The 16,382-nt window shown below is 34.6% G+C and overlaps 1 protein-coding gene across 1 annotated transcript; it reads right to left on the reverse strand.

Annotated features, from left to right (window-relative positions):
* Nucleotides 1-5,062: 5,062 nt before the first annotated feature.
* Nucleotides 5,063-9,234, reverse strand: LOC110098664. Its single transcript, XM_020825561.1, has 6 exons — nt 8,728-9,234; nt 8,285-8,643; nt 7,765-8,133; nt 7,426-7,653; nt 6,503-7,284; nt 5,063-5,784 (listed from the first exon to the last, which is right to left on the reverse strand). The coding sequence occupies exons 1-6, from the start codon at nt 9,232-9,234 to the stop codon at nt 5,063-5,065; spliced, it is 2,967 nt and encodes a 988-aa protein (XP_020681220.1).
* Nucleotides 9,235-16,382: the final 7,148 nt, after the last annotated feature.

A 16,382-nucleotide genomic window follows, 5' to 3' on the forward strand; every position in this document is an offset into this window, starting at 1 on the left:
TCTTCCAAAGGTTTAGTCTCTTTTAAAATAGACATGGAGCAAGTCTATGATTCAATGGGTTGGCCTACTTTAAGCAAAGCTTAGGAGTATTTTGTCTTTCCAACAAAAATTTCTAAGCTAGTCATGTATTGTGTTTTTAGTCCTTATTTTTCATTATCTATTAATGGGAACTTATCAAATTGGATTGAAGCAAAGAGTGGATTCCGTCAAGGGTGTCCATTCTCTCCATTCTTGTTTATTTTATGTGCTCAATTACTATCCAATGCATTCTAATAATAGAAGGATTCGATTAGCATTAAAATTTCTACTAATGGGCTTTTGATTTCCCATTTACTTTATGCTGACGATGTCATCATTTTCTCAGAAGTTAGAATGGAAATGGTTAAGGAGGTTAAAAGCACAATCATGGAATTTTGTAGATGGACGGGCCAAAGTGTAAATTCAAAAAAATTAGGATTTCCTTTCAGAAATATGTTAAGAAAAGAAGAAGGAAAAGGATTGATAAAGTCATGGACTTAATGGAAATAAAAGAATTCTCATACATGGGCATTAAAATGGCCTTGAGAAGACTTGTCAAAGCTGATTTCAATTTTCTGTTGGATAAAGTTTTGAGCATGTTAAATGTATGGGAAGGAAATTTATCTCTTTGGCCGGAAGATTAACTTTGGTCAAATCATGTTGTTATCATTTCCCACATTCCATTCATCTTTTTCTTTGGTACCTAGAATTATTTTTAATGAAATTGACAAGTTATGCAGGAGCTTTATATGGAGTAAGAATGATGGTAGGAATTGGTTTCACTATGTAAGCTAGGATTCACTTTGCAAACCAAAGAATCAAGGGGGACGTGGGTTGGTTCCCTGTTTAAAGAAAGATGGGCCATTGAGAGAAAAATTGGCTTGGAAATATCTTCAAGATAAAGATGCATTGATGCATATGATCCTATTCCCTAAGTATGGCTCCTGTATGGATAGCAATTCTTTCGGTAACTCAGGTTCAGTAGCTTGTAAACTTATAAGAAGTGGAGAGAAGTTCCTAAAAACAATTGTCAAATGGAAAATTGCAAATGGGAATTTTGTGAATGTCTTTAAAGATAAGTGGTTACTAGATAAAAGTTTAGACAAATGGCCAACATTTGTAAAAGCAGTGGAGTGCTATGAATGCACGGTGGATAGCTGGATATATAATGGGAGCTAAAATGTAATGAAGTTAGAGGAATTCTGTGGTACAGAACTTGTAAAATTGATTTCTGGCATTTGGATTTCATATGAAGAGGAAGAAGATAAGCTCGAATTGATCCAAATGATTCCAGGTAAATTAATTGTTGCAATGGCTACTATGTATTTGGGAGATCAACCTTTAGAATCAAATGAATGGGATTGGCTGAAAAAAAAATTAATGTAGGTTCTAAAGTGGAGAGTTTCTGGTGGAGACTGCCTCACAAGGCTATTCCTACTAATCACTTTCTTTGCTATAGAAGATTACAAAGTATGGAGAGCTGCCCATGGGGGTGTGAGGAGGCTGAAGACTTTGAGCATTTAGTCACTAAATGCAGGAAATAAAGAGAAGCTACTCAAATCTTAAGCAAGTGGGTTGTTCAAATTCCTAGTTTCAATTCTTTTGAAACTTCTTTCATATGGCTTCACAGCAAAAACCTTTGGTTGATTGGTCTCTTTTGTAACTTGGTATATTTATTATAGAGAGCTAGGAATTAACTAGTTCATGATGGCAACCGATCTAGCTCTTTGGTAATAGCAACCAATGTAGTGAGTTATGCAGCGGTTTCTCAGCAGTCAAATGGTAAGAGCTCGGGTATCTGAGGTGTTAACCAACTGGTTATGTTGTTTGATGATATTTGGCATCCCCCTCCACCAGATTGGTTGAAGCTAAACTTTGATGCTGCACTCTGTTCTTCGTATAAGGATGGAATTGGTGGAGTAATTCAAGACCATAGAGGAAGATTTTTTATGGCATTTGGTAAAAAGCTTATTCATTGGGACATCTCTTACTTGGAACTTTAAGCTATTCTTTCTTTCAAAGAAGTGACTGGAGAATGGATGTATGCTTATCAGAATGTCATCAATTTTATTAAAGGTATCATGAGATAAGATACTAATGAATTGGGAGATTTATCTATTATTAAAGATTTTAATTATGTTATTTTCAATTGTGTTAAAAGGGTTTGCAATAAGTTAGTGGACCAATGTGCTAACTATGCAATTTTTAGTTCATTCATTTGGGATGATTTAGTGTTGAATAAGATTCCTCCCACTTTTACTAAAGTGTTAAAGGAGGAATCGAATGCCATTAGGATGTAATCGTTTTGTTTTTATTCAAAGCTTTTATGCTTTTTCTTCAAAAAAAAGATAATACCTTTTTTTTTTGCTAACTATCTTTGTGAGGTCTTGAGGTGGTTTTGAGTGAGCTACAGTGAGGATTAAATTGTGAAAACTCAATGCCAAACCTATTCATCTTCTAGTCGTGACTTCTTTAGAAGAAATATTTCAAGCGTCTAGTGATTGTCCCTATAGTAAGGCCAATGGAATTACAGTTTTACTTCTTGTAACACTCCATTCCCGAACTTCATCATAGATTGGTTTAGGCAAGTGTCCAAGAAATACTCAATCCCTATGGTTAAGACCAACAGATTGAATTTTCTCACTCTACCCATGCTTAGTGTGAAGTTTAAACCAAATCCATCCACTAATCTCTAGAATCTAGCAATAATACGCCTATAGTCTTTAAGTTAAATGGAAGGTCAAAGATGAAATTAGGACCATTTATTTAAAATGACAATCCTGATTTCATCGTATCTTGTTTCAAACATTGATTATGTAATTTTTAATCTTTAAATCAATGTCATTTAGCGTTGATCTGATGGCTCCAATTAAAAGAGCACTGATCACTGGCTACCCACTCAAATTGTGCAGCATGGAAAGCATTGTCTGAGTGTGTAGTTAAGGATCTAATTTCACCAAAAATTAGTAGATCTTTGAGAAGTCTTTTCCCCTTATCCACTTGTCCAAATAAATAGATTTAAGGTTGTATTAGGCGGTTCTGAAGTGAACTAGGGCTTTCATTTTTTCTTCATTTTCTGGCATTTTTTTTAATGGATTTATCTAATCGTCTTGCATCTTTGGTTTCCTTTTCATCTTTTTTTCATTAAGTTTCATTGTTGTGTCTATAGGTTTTGAGGTCTTCGGGAGATGACGATGGTAGGAATGGGTTTCACTATGCTGCACTCTGGGCTTCAAGTTGGTTTGTTGGATTCTAGGCATATTGTGATTCAACTGAGCAATGCTTTTCAATATAGCCATTTCTTCTCTAGCAGGTCCTATTACATTCAGGATTGTTAAATGAGATTGCTTAAATGGACACTTGATTTTCATTTGCATGAAGAATCTCTCGTAACCCTTATGTGGATTTCTTTTCTGAATCATCGATTGCATTTTTTTAATTATCAAATCTTATTTGTCTTGGCTTGTATCTTTGGTAGACTGTTGCAAACTTATTAAGCTATAGTGTCCATTTAATGACTGTCTGTTTCTCGTGTGTAAGTTGAATTGGATATATCGAAGAAGCATCTCAATGAGGTTTGGATTGGTTTGGAACATAATGGCTATTTTCAAAAAGTTTAATTTGACAATTTACCTATTTTCTATTCTCATTGTAAGATGCATGGGCATGGAAAAGGATTATTCTAAACATTTGCATAAAAGTGATTTACTTTCAGTTGAATTGGACATTGTTACTCCATATCATGATTGTAATGTGGGTATTGTACATAAAGTGCAAGATCTAATTAATGAATTGTTAATTATGGATTTTGTTCAGGATAAACCCAATACTACTATTATTGATGAGTTGAATCAAGTGCAAGAAGTCAATCTTAACTCTATATCTTCTTTACCTATTATTTTTCATAATGTGAATGACAAAAGCATTGATACTAATCTAAATAATGTTTCCCTTTCTCTTAAGCCTCTCATGGAGGCTGGATTGGTTACAATATTGTTGTGGATGAGGAAACTGATCAAGCTGATGTGATTGTTTAGGACATTGTCCAACTTGATTTGGTGAAGGAAATAGGAGGTAATGTTTTTTTTTTTTTTTTGAAAATGCCAAAGGCAACTAATTAAATCACAAAAACAGATACAACCTAGAGAATGATAGAACATCTATCACACTTATCTTTAAGAAAAGCAAAACGATTACATTCTCTAGGAACGAAATGAAAAATAAACATAACAAAGTCTTCCAATAATGACAGGTCTTCCAACTCTTCATTGTTGTGATGACTTTTATTCAACGATCTCTGAAGGTAATTGATGACGTTCTGATTATCCCCTTCGATGATAATCCCCTTAGCTTCGGATTTCCAGAACTTGTGAAACATTTTCAACGCCCGAATAGCCATCAGCTCAAGCAAACCAATGTCCCAATGGACACATTTGATTCCAAAAGCAAATAAGAATCTCCCTTCATTTTCTCTAAAAACTCCGGCAAGCCCAGCCTCATTGGAGTCAAGAAGTGCAGCATCAAAATTACCTTTAATCCACTCGGGTGGAGGGGGGTGCCAAGAAGAGTTGGACAGCTTACCAAGATGATTGGCTCAACAGTGATCCGAGATGATACCGCATTTTGAAGAAACAACAGCAACCTCAATTTCTTTGGCTGACATAAAACTCATGCCCAATTCCTTGCCTCCATGGGTAGCATCATTCCTCCTCTTCCATGAATAGTAGACAGATGTGCAGTACATAATGACCAAGAAAGGATTTACCCGAGCTAACTCCTTTAACCCGTGGATACAGTCAGACCAATTATTGTATCTAGGAATGGGGAAACCCCATCCCTCCAAGGTGTGGAACAACCGGACAAGAAAACTACAATTAACTACAATATGTTCCTCATTTCTTACAACTGAACAGCCCCTTGGACAGCCATTTGAATTGATAATTCTCCTATACCTGAGATACTCCATAGTTGGAATACCACTTTGAAGCAATCTCCACCAAAAGCAATGCACTCTAGCGGACAGTTTACTTAACCTGAGCCATTTCTAGTCATTTCCATTATTACAATTAGTATATTGAAAAGATCTAATCAGAGCTGCTAATGATTTCCCTGAAAAATTTTTAAGTAGATCTCTGGAATCCTTCCCACTTCCAATCTCCGTCTGTACAATCAACTTGATGAGTTCCGGACCAAAATACTTACTTAACTCCCCCATATTCCATACTCTGTTCTGGATAAAAAAACTAAGCCTTGGAACTTCATCAACCATGACATTAACAAATGTATGCCAATTGGACATCCTTTTATTTTGAATCCAGATATCTTGAAGAGGATCAATGGAATCACCAGTAACCACATTCCATCTCAAAATAAGTTGCAAAGCCTTCATGCCATTTGAAAGAATTTTCCAGGTAACTGAGCAGTTTCTCCCTTTTATTTCACTACAGAGAACATTCCCGTATTTAGCTCTTAAAGTCCTGTACAGCAAAGAGTTGGATTCCTTAATAAATTCCCAAGAAAATTTAGATCTCAGCGGCCCCATCAATGCAACAGGAGAGTGTAACCCCGCTCCTCCTTCGGCAAAGGGTTTGCAAAGCACCTCCCAAGAAATGTAGTGCATACCCGATTCATTATCTGCTTTTTTCCAGATAAAATCCACACAGATCCTCTCCAATTTTTTCAGAATGCTGATGGGAATCAAAGCATGAAAGACATAGAAGATTAGAATAGAAAGCAAGATGGACTTCACTAGCACAATTCTACCAGCTAAAGAAAAAAATTTATTGCCCCAACTATTAATTCTAGCTTATACCCTCTTGAGCATGAAAAGAAAATCAGAAGAAATCACTCTACGCATACGAAGATTAATCCTCAAGTATTTCATTTCCTACACCACTTTAAACTTTAGGATTTTTAATAAGGATTTTTTCTTTGCTCTGTTAACTGATTTCCCAAACAAAATGGCAGATTTCTGAACATTAACTGAAAGTCCTGTCCAGCTACATTAATCCACAATGCTTTTCTTAACAACTTTCACTTTCTCAGTATTGGCTTCAGAGAATATAAGTATGTCATCGGCATAAAGAAGGTGGGAGATTCTGGGAGACGAGACAGCCACTTTAATTCCAAAGTTATTCCCAATTTGGTGCAAATTGTTATATAAAAATTGGGAACATAAGATGAACAAATAGGGGGAGAGTGGACTTCCCTGTCTGAACCCACTCATAGCCTCAATCCACTTAGATTGGATCCCATTGAATAAAATAGAGAACCTTGGATAAGTAACACATTCAATGATAAAATTAGAAAAAAACCTTAGGAAACCCAAAGTAATGAAGAATATTTTCCAACGACCTCCAAGACATACAATCGTATGCTTGTTCCATATCAATTTTCACAGCCATCAATCCTTTTTTTTATTTAGAAAATCTGAACTTATGAACAATTTCTTGCACCAAAAGGATATGTTCTGATAAAGGTCTACCTTTAAGAAATGCAGCTTGGTTTTCTGAAATCAAATCGTTGATAACAAAATTAAGTCTATTTAAAAGAAGTTTAGCAATGATTTTGTAAATAGACAAGCATAAACTAATAGGACGAAATTGAGAAGGATCAACCGGATTTTGCACCTTGGGAATAAGCACAATCAATGTTTCTTTCCACTTCTCATTCATTTTGCCAGTAGAGATGAACTGAAATATAGCCTCCCGTATGTCCTGAGCTATTATTTTCCAATACCCCTTGATGAAGGAATACGAAATTCCATCAATCTCTGGAGAGATATTGCTACCAAGGCTGGATATGACTTTCTCAATTTCCTCCATTGTGAATTCAGCATCCAGTAATTCCACGCTTTCATTACTTAGACCATTTATCCTGTTCGGCCACCCCGTTACCTTACATTCCCGCTCCTTCCACTTTTGAGAGAAAAAACTCAAGAAGGATTGTTCAATTGCACCTTGATCATTCACCAGGTTGCCCGAGCCATCCTTGATGTGTTTTATTAAATTACCATTCTTCCTACCGTTACCAAAAGAATGGAAAAACTGAGAGTTAATGTCACTCTCCTTAATCCATTTGACTTTGACCCTTTGTCTCCACCAAACGTTTAACCTTGCAAGAGTAGTGTTCAATTCATGGACTTTGGACTTGAGCAGCAATACTGATTTCTCAGACAGCCCGCTCCCATTGGTCTCTTCATTTTGCAGATCATCCGCTTCTTTTTTAAGTTTTTCTTTGAGCTCCATCAAACTATTGTGCTTGGATCTGTTCCAAAAGAAAAGAGTCCTCAACACAAATCAAAATTTTGTGTTTAACACCTCCATAGGAACAACTCTAAACTGTTTGCTCCAAGCTTTCTTGACAACGTGAAATGCAGCGGGATAAGAGAGCCACACATCTTCAAACAGCAGGATCTTTGGGTGATGGAAATTCCAAAAGTTAAGCTTAAGAACCACAGGACAGTGGTCAGATGCTACCCGTGCCACTTGTCGATTAACAGCCTGTGGAAGAGCTTCCAAGGCCTTGGAATTGAGAAGACACCTATCGAGCCTTTCCCAAATATGTGCTCTTCCACTTTTGTTATTACACCAAGTGAATTTAGGCCCAATTACTCCCACATCATGGAGATCACACCTGTTCATGAATGAATTCATCTCTTGAGGAGCAAGAGAGAATTTGAATTTGTTACCACCCCTTTTTTCTTCTTGGGAAAGAATACAATTAAAATCACCTCCAATAACATACGGAACCTCCAAACAAGAGTGAGAGCCAAGGCAATCCCACAAATTCCTCCTGCTATAAACATCTATACTCCCATACACAGTAGAGATAATCCAAGATCCTTTATTAGCTATACAAAGCTTCCCAATCACACATTGCTCATTTGCTGTAATTAAAGAGAAACTGGCCAAGTCAGACCTCCACATCACTACAATCCCACCACACAAACCATTAGATGGATAAAGAAAGAAATCCCAATCTTTACCCATGTGCTTATTAAAATCCCATTTTTCCAATGTATCTATTTTAGTTTCCACAATGCCCACATAAATGGCCTTCCAATCACTAATAACTTCCTTCAGATATAAAGGGGCCTCCCTCTTATTTTCCCCCCTACAGTTCCAAAAAAAAAAGGAGCTCATTTAGTCACCAAGGGGGAAGGTCCCCCGCCCTTCTTTCTACTAACTCCTTCTTGTTTTTTAAGTCTAGAGGATGGATTGAGTGGTCCCAAAAACTTCAACTCCTTTTGAAGTTTTGGTTTAGCCTTTCCATTAAGATCTGCTCCTCTAGTATCAAAGCCTGGATGATTTCTACATTATCCTTATTAACCTCAGTTTCCCCATTGTAAACCAAATCTTCACTGTTAACCAATTCACCCTCTGATAATGTTGTATTGTTCTTCTCAAAAACTTCCTCATCAACTTCATTGAGTAGATCGAATTTATTGCTATTTGGAACAAAAAAAACTGAGAGAGAAGGAAGTACCGAATTACATTCTGTAGATCCAGTTTCTTTCAAAATCTGGAGGTCCGATCCATCCAGATCTCCTTTCGCTGGCATCACCAACCCCTCCTCTTCAGCAGCAGACTGGGATTTCTCCTGGACTTCTTTCTCCTTAAAAACCTACTTAAAACTTTTAGGAATCAGATTGGAATAAATCTGCCTACTTCTCCTCTGATCGATCTTGTTTTTCTTCCTATAATGGACATGGATCCAAGGATTATAGGTCGAACTATCCTTGGATGCCCCAATCTTCTCGACACCCTTATTACAAATACCCTCCTCCGGAACAGAGCACTTCACCACATTATTAGCTCCACAAGCATAATCAAAGTGACCAACTTTGCCACAATTGTAACAAAGAGATGAAATCCTTTCATACTCAACTTTTTGGAAAAATCTCCCTTTAGGACCATCCACCCATACTCCCAGTGGAAGCTGTTTATTAAGCTCCAACCTAACGCACACTTTTTCAAATTCACTCTTGCTCCATTGGAACATGTTCCCATCAAGAAGAAGAGGAGTACCAAAAAGGGAAGCAATCCTTGCCACGTTGATTTCATCCCAATAAAACAAAGGGAGGTTAGGAAGCCTAACCCAAACCGGAGAGCTTAAGCCTTTTAAAGAAGATAGAGAGAAGTCCGAGCTCCATCTATCCAATCCAATAATGTGACCTTTAACAAACCATGGTCCACCCATAATAACATTCTCCATTGTCTCCATATCATCAAACGAGCATAACATCTAACCTATCCCCAAAGAAGTCAGGTGAAATTTACCGAATTGGTTCCATTGACGTCTTAGCTCCCACGCCATCATTGGTTTTGAGATATCAGCTCCAAAAGCTTTCACCACTATGTATAGATTCAAACGATCAGAATTAGCCTTCATGTTTGGTTCAAACAATTTCACAACACAACCATCCTCTGTTAAGCAATTCGAAAATGCCTTCAAATCAATTTTGAGATGATTCTGTTTTGACCACAGATTTGATCCCTCCTTGTCTCCTCTTTTAACTAGGCCGTGGAGATCCTTAGCCAATACAGGTTCTTTCCTGTCATTTTCACAAACATTTGAAGAACATCCGTTCATATTTGGAATTGAAGGGAGATGTGATCCGCTGATCATTCTTACAGAATTATCATAATGGTTTACAAAGATTTTCAAATCAGACGAGGAAGAATTTTCTCTGTCGGTGTGATTGAAATTAAGACTAGTTAAGGGCGATCCAGGACCCTTTATTGAATAAACTATTTCTTTCCCTTTCCCAGGAACTAGAATAGGGGAGATCGATAATGGAACAGTAGGTTCACGGATTACCAGATTCCCGTTCTTAACAGGACGACTAGACATCAGCATGTTAACAAAACTGAAGCCATCAGTAGCCTCGCCGTCGGCGACCGCTGCCGGGCCAACCGCCGACATCCCAGAACAGCCCGCCAAAAACGACTAAGGTTGTAAACAATGAAACCAATGTGGAAGGCTATGTTTCTATAAGGAAGGAAAATTGCCTCTTTCAAGGGGGAAGTTAGGTATTATTAATGAAAATAAACTTCCTTTGAATGATCATTACCATATTGATGCTTTTACTGACATTGAAGATATGGATATGTAGGCTAAATGCTTTTCTAGAGATGATAAATTACTAGCTATACCAAGGGTCATGGTATGAGAGATATGAAGCAAAAGAATTTTACTCTAGAATCACGTAAAAGCACCTATTCGCATAATTCCCATTAACATATTATTTTTTATGTTTAATGATATTATTTCGAATGTTAGGGGCATTAGGTGCCCTTCTTCTAAGTTTAGAGTTAAAAACTTATGCCGTGTTTATAATGTTTCGATTTTTCTCTTGCTTGAGCCTCTTATCTCCTCTTATAAGTTATTGGTACTGTTAAATTTATGGGATTTAAGCATGTTTTGTCGAATGTGGCCAATAAAACTTGGGTTTTTTGGAAAGATTTTGTTTGTCTAAACATTATTGGTGATTTTACTCAAGTTATTCATTATAATATTGAAAGTTCTAATTTGGAATTTTGTGATTCTTTTGTTTATGATGCTTCCTCTCGTTATACCAGAAAGATTTTATGGGAACAAATTACTCCATTTCATAGTATTTCCAACCTTCCCTAGCTTATGGGAGGAGGTTTTAATACTATAGCTTACCCGTCTAAGCACATAGGGGGCTCTCTCCCTATCTATATTCTATGGACGATTTTAATATTATGTTTATGGATTGTATCTTAACTGTGGTGATAACTTTATTTTGCATGATGGGCATTTATGGTAAAGGTTAGATCAAGCTTTATTTAATGACTATTGTAAGAATTCTTTTGAGTCTACTAATGTTGAACATTTTAGCAGGACCCTCTCTAATCATTCTCCTCTTCTTATTAAAATTGAACCTAGAGTGAGGTATTTTCTTTCTCAACTTAGATTTCAAAAATTAAGCCTAGAGTGAGGCATTTTCTTTCTCAACTTAGATTTCAAAACATCTGATTACTTAATGATTCATTTATGGATTTGGTTAAGGATAATTGGCATGCTCCTTTATATTCGAATAATTCTATCTCTATTTTGAGAAGATTTTGGTTTATAATGAAAAGGCTTATGTTTGTTTTAAAATGGTAGAATCATAATGTTTTTAAGAATCTTTTTGCCAATATTTTAATTGCAGAAGATAAGGAGAATTCTTATGAGACTCAATGTCAATTGGTGCCTTCTGAAGCTAATTTTTGTTTATTGAGAGAGGTTAAATATGGCCTATATAAATTACAAGCTCATGAGGAAATTTATTGGAAGTAAAAAGTGGTTGATAAACTTCTAGTTTAAGATGATAATAATATTAAATATTTTCACACCTTGGTTAAGCAGAAACGTGCTATTAATTATATTCATAAAATTAATCTTGTTGATTGCTCGATTATTGAGGATGGTGTTGAAATTGCTAATTTAGTTGTTCAACATTTTCATTATCATCTTAATAAAACCTTTAACCCTTTCTATTATTGATAATACTTCTATCATACCTACACCTCTTTCTCAAGATGATAATGTTTTCTTCTCTAAATCTCCTTCTTTTAAGGAGGTTAAAGAGATTATTTTTTGGTATGAATGGTGAGTCCGTTGCTAGGCCGGATGGTTTCACGATGATGTTCTTTTAGAAAACATGGCATATTATTGGTAATGATCTCTATTCTATTGTTATTGACATCTTTAATGGTAGTTCTATTCCTAAGTTTTTTACTTCTACTTCTATTGTGCTTATTCCCAATAATTATTTTGTTAGTAATTGAAAGGATTTTAGACCTATTAGTCTTTGCACCTTTTATTATAAACTACTTTCTAAAATTTTGTTGAATCATTTAATGGTGTTTCTACTTAAACTTATTTTCCAATTCAAAATGGACTTTATTAAAGGGCATGCAATTACTGATAATATCTTTTTGGCTCAAGAATTTTGTTAAGATTTGGATGTCAAGGTTAGAGGTGGTAATATGATTTTGAAATTTGATATTGCAAAGGCTTATGATAATATTGATTGGAATTTTCTTTTATGATATTATGAATTTGTTTGGTTTTTATTTTAATTTTATCAACCTCGTTAAAAATTTTATTGAAAGCTCATATTTTTGTATCATTGTTAATGGTAAAAGTAATGGTTTTTTTAAGGCTTTCCATGGCCTGAGACAGGGTGATCCCATTTCTCTAGCCCTCTTCATTATTATGGTTGAGTACATTTCTATAGGTCTTGCTAATCTTTTTGAGAAGTATCCTAGTATTTACTTTTGAAAGTTAGGGGGTTTTCATATATCACACTTATGCTTTGTGGATGATTTTATCAATTTTATGAATGCTTCAATGAATTCGATTCATAGACTATTGAGGTTCTTTCACCAATTTATATTGGTGAGTTGGCTAGCTCTTAATAAACAGAATTAATAAACAGAAGTGTTGCTTTATTTCTGCTAAGAAAGTCCCTTTTGATCGTATTATGACTATTAAGAATTCAACTAGTTTGAGTCAATATTTTTTTCCTTTAAAGTACCTTAGTGTGCCTCTTCATAAGGGTAGAAAAAAATACTTATCTTTTAAGATTTAATTATGGTTGTGCATAACAAACTTTTGTCTTGGGATTCTAATTTTTTAAGCTTTGAAGGTCGATTATATCTTATCAAGAGTGTTCTTTATTCTACACCTATTTATACTTTTCAAACTTTGCTTCCTATTCAGGAAATGTGTAACAGGATTAATAGAATTTTAAATAAATTTTTTAGTAAAGGAGCTAGTAGCAATTCCAAAATCCACTGGTCCTCATGGGATAAATATTATGGTACTTTTGATGAGGGGGCTTTGGGGTATAAGTATATGAATAATTTGGCCAACACATTCTCTTTTAAGTTATGATACAATTTTCGTGCTAATTAGAGCCTTAGGCTAATTTTATGGTTGCCAAATATTGTGGGGGAAAGCATCCCTCCACGTGTTCTTTTAGTAAAGGTAACTCTAAATTTTAGTAGCATCTTTGCACTGTTAAATGGATTGTTGAGACTTTTATCTTTTGGGGCCTTGTAGTGGTAATACCTTCTTTTGGCATGATCGTTAGTTGGGGGGCCAATCAGTTGATTCTATTATTAATACTTCCTCCAATGCTACTATGAAGGTTAATTATTTTTTTACTAATAATTGTTGGGATGTTGAGAAACTTTCTAATCTTCTTCTTAATTTAATTATTCAACAAATATTGAAGATCCCCCTAAATAATAATTATATTGATGTTCAGTTATGTGCTTTGACTAAAGATGGTAACTTTAGATTAAAGGATGCTTGGCATTCCTTTAGAGCTAAGAAAGTGGCTTCAATGATTTTCCATATGATATGGCATAAAAATATTCCTTTTACGGTTTCTATTTTTGTCTGGAGAATTTTAAAAAGTTTATTCCTATGGATGATAATTTGATTAAAAGAGGTTTCATCCATTCATCTAAATGTCAATAATATTATCATATAGACAATATGCATGATGTTTTTATTTCTAGTCCTTCAGGTGTCAAAGCCTAGAATTATTTTGATGACATTTTCCACTTAAATTGTTTTAATGCTACTGTTTCTATTAATTCTTTACTTAATTGTTGGTTTGTTAAATCCAAAGGTCATATCAGAAATGTCATTCCTTCCCTTACCCTTTGGTATTTATGGTTAGATAGGAATAATTCTCATTTCAATTGTGTGGTTATGAACCACAATAGAATTATTCAAAATGTTAAAGATAAGGTTGTGGCTCTTTACTCTACTAAGTTACTTTCAGTTAAGAATTTCAAAAACTATTTTCCTACTAAGGTTGACTTAGGTTGTTGATTCTATATAGGTTGTTAAACCTAAGCTATTGTCCCAAGGCTAATCAAGAGTGGGGTGAATTGGTAATTTAAAAATTCTCTTGGATTTTTTAAATAGAAAACCATTATTTAAAAAAAACTCGTAGCAAGTTAATTTAAGTTTCAAAATAAACCTTTCAACCACAGTAAATAACTTGTAGTAAATAAATGCTGAAATTAGAAGACATAAAGATTTATAGTGGTTCGATCAGACACGACTTACATCCACACCCTGAAGACTCCCTCTTCAGGTATTGCACTATTACCAAAGTTATCTCCTTTTTCCCCAACAACAAGATGGAGAAGCCTTTACAAAAACCTCTCTTCGACCAAACTCTGATGCGGTAGAGAACCATCATCCTTTCACACTCTCCAAGTGTCGGCAGAGAACCGTAATCCTTTAACACCCTCCAAGTGTCGGCAGAGTACCATCATCCTTTCACACCCTTTAAGAGTCGGCAGAGAACCGTCATCCTTTCACACCCTCCAAGTGTCGACAGAGTACCAGATATTCTTTAATGATCATCTGATGAGCAACTAGAAAAAAGAAAATAAGAGTATTGACCAAAAATATAAAGGATCCTTACCTTTGAGTAACCTTATGAACCCTTCACACTCCACTTGCATGAAATCTCTATCAAACACTCTCCCACACTCTTTTTTTCACTTGCTCTTGAAAAATCATGAAGACCACACTTTTTCACATCAGATTTAAAGGACCTTTTATATCGAAAATATGAAAAACCATCCAGAAAACTAAAACTTTCCAATTTGAGCATATACAATCATATGTTCGTACATACGAATAGTTCAAAACTGTTGCGTACGAACCTTATGTGAATCAGTATGAAACAATTTCATACAGGTTGATCATCTAGTATGAACTCAATTCGTATTGTACGAATAGTTAGAAAATTTTTCAACATCATCGGGATGAAGAGGGATCCCACAATTTCGTACCATTGATGGCGTACGTATGATGATGACATCATAGGGTACTATTAGTTATGAAAATTTTTATGTTCGTCGGGACGAAAAGAGACCCATCCAATTCGTACCCTGGACAGTATACGTATGATGATGACATCGTATTGTATGAATCGTTCAAAAATTTTTCAAGATTGTTTGGACGAAAAGGGACCCGTCCAATTCGTACCCTCAATGGCGTACGTACGATGACGACATCTTACGGTATAAATCATTCAAAAAATTTTCAAGTTCGTCTGGGTGAAAAGGGACCTGTCTAATTTGAACCCTAGACGGCGTACGTACGATTGTGATATCGTACAGTATGATCCATACTTAGAAAAATTTTTTGCTTCTTGTTCGTTTGATTGCTCAAAGGAGAAAATAATTGCACAAATCATCCTGTATGAAAATATTTCATATAATACGATTAGTTTAAACATTTTTAGATTTTAAAATCTCCTACTCTGTGTGTGTGCATAGTTACTCAATTACAATCACACTCCCAGACTCAATAAAATGAAAAATATATACTTCAGTTACAATAAACTCTAAACTGATCTGATTTTAAGTCTTCAACAATCTGGAGTATGATTTTCCAGAAATGTTAATACACATAAATAGCAAACTTATGCATCCAAATATGTTAGGAAAAATAATAATCAAAGTAATAATATTTAGAATCTTTAAAAACGTACATGTTACAAGAATATCGACAATCAAGAACTGAGTTACAACTATCTCAACAATCTCCCCCTTTTCGATGATGGCAAAACAATTATTTTTTGATTAAAAATGAATAACCTAAATTTCTCATTAGCTCCCCCTAAAGGAATAAACATGTGAATATAAGAGAATTCCTTAAAGAACATTTTTTTTTGTTCACAAATGACAAAAAAAAAAAATTAAAACAAAAAAACAAAATAACACCAACAAAAACAACACCAAACAAAAAAATATATCATACAAAAACAACACCAAACAATATTACTCCCTTTTTTTACAACAATAAAAAGGGAAAAATAGAAGGTTGAAATGTAAAAAGTAATATGAGAAACCTTAATAATTGATCTTGGAAGAGATTAAAATAGAATTACAATAATAAAGTTAATTAGCATTAGATGAAAAAGAAAGATTCAAAATTTTAAATTAAAGAATAACTTAGATAAGAAAAATTAATCTAGGTCATGAATCATTCTAGACAATTAAATAGTGAGATTTTTGCAAAAGTGATGAAATGAAGATTCGTTAAGTTTAATTTTCAATACAAAACATAATTGAACATTAGATTGATTTGAAAATGAAGATTAAATTATAGAGAAAAGAACATATTCAATTGGCGACATTGCATATCTTTTCAAAAATTTGTGGCACGCTTTGTGTCTCTTTTTCTATTTGGGCTAATTTTGTGCATCTTTTCAATTTGCGAAACATCACGTATTCTTTCAATTTTTGTACACATTCTACATTTGTTTATATATATTAAATTGAACTTTTCAAAATTAATAATCTAAAAAG

The sequence above is a fragment of the Dendrobium catenatum genome, unplaced genomic scaffold (genome assembly GCF_001605985.2).
Source record: "Dendrobium catenatum unplaced genomic scaffold, ASM160598v2 fragScaff_scaffold_338, whole genome shotgun sequence".
Taxonomy (NCBI): domain Eukaryota; kingdom Viridiplantae; phylum Streptophyta; class Magnoliopsida; order Asparagales; family Orchidaceae; genus Dendrobium; species Dendrobium catenatum.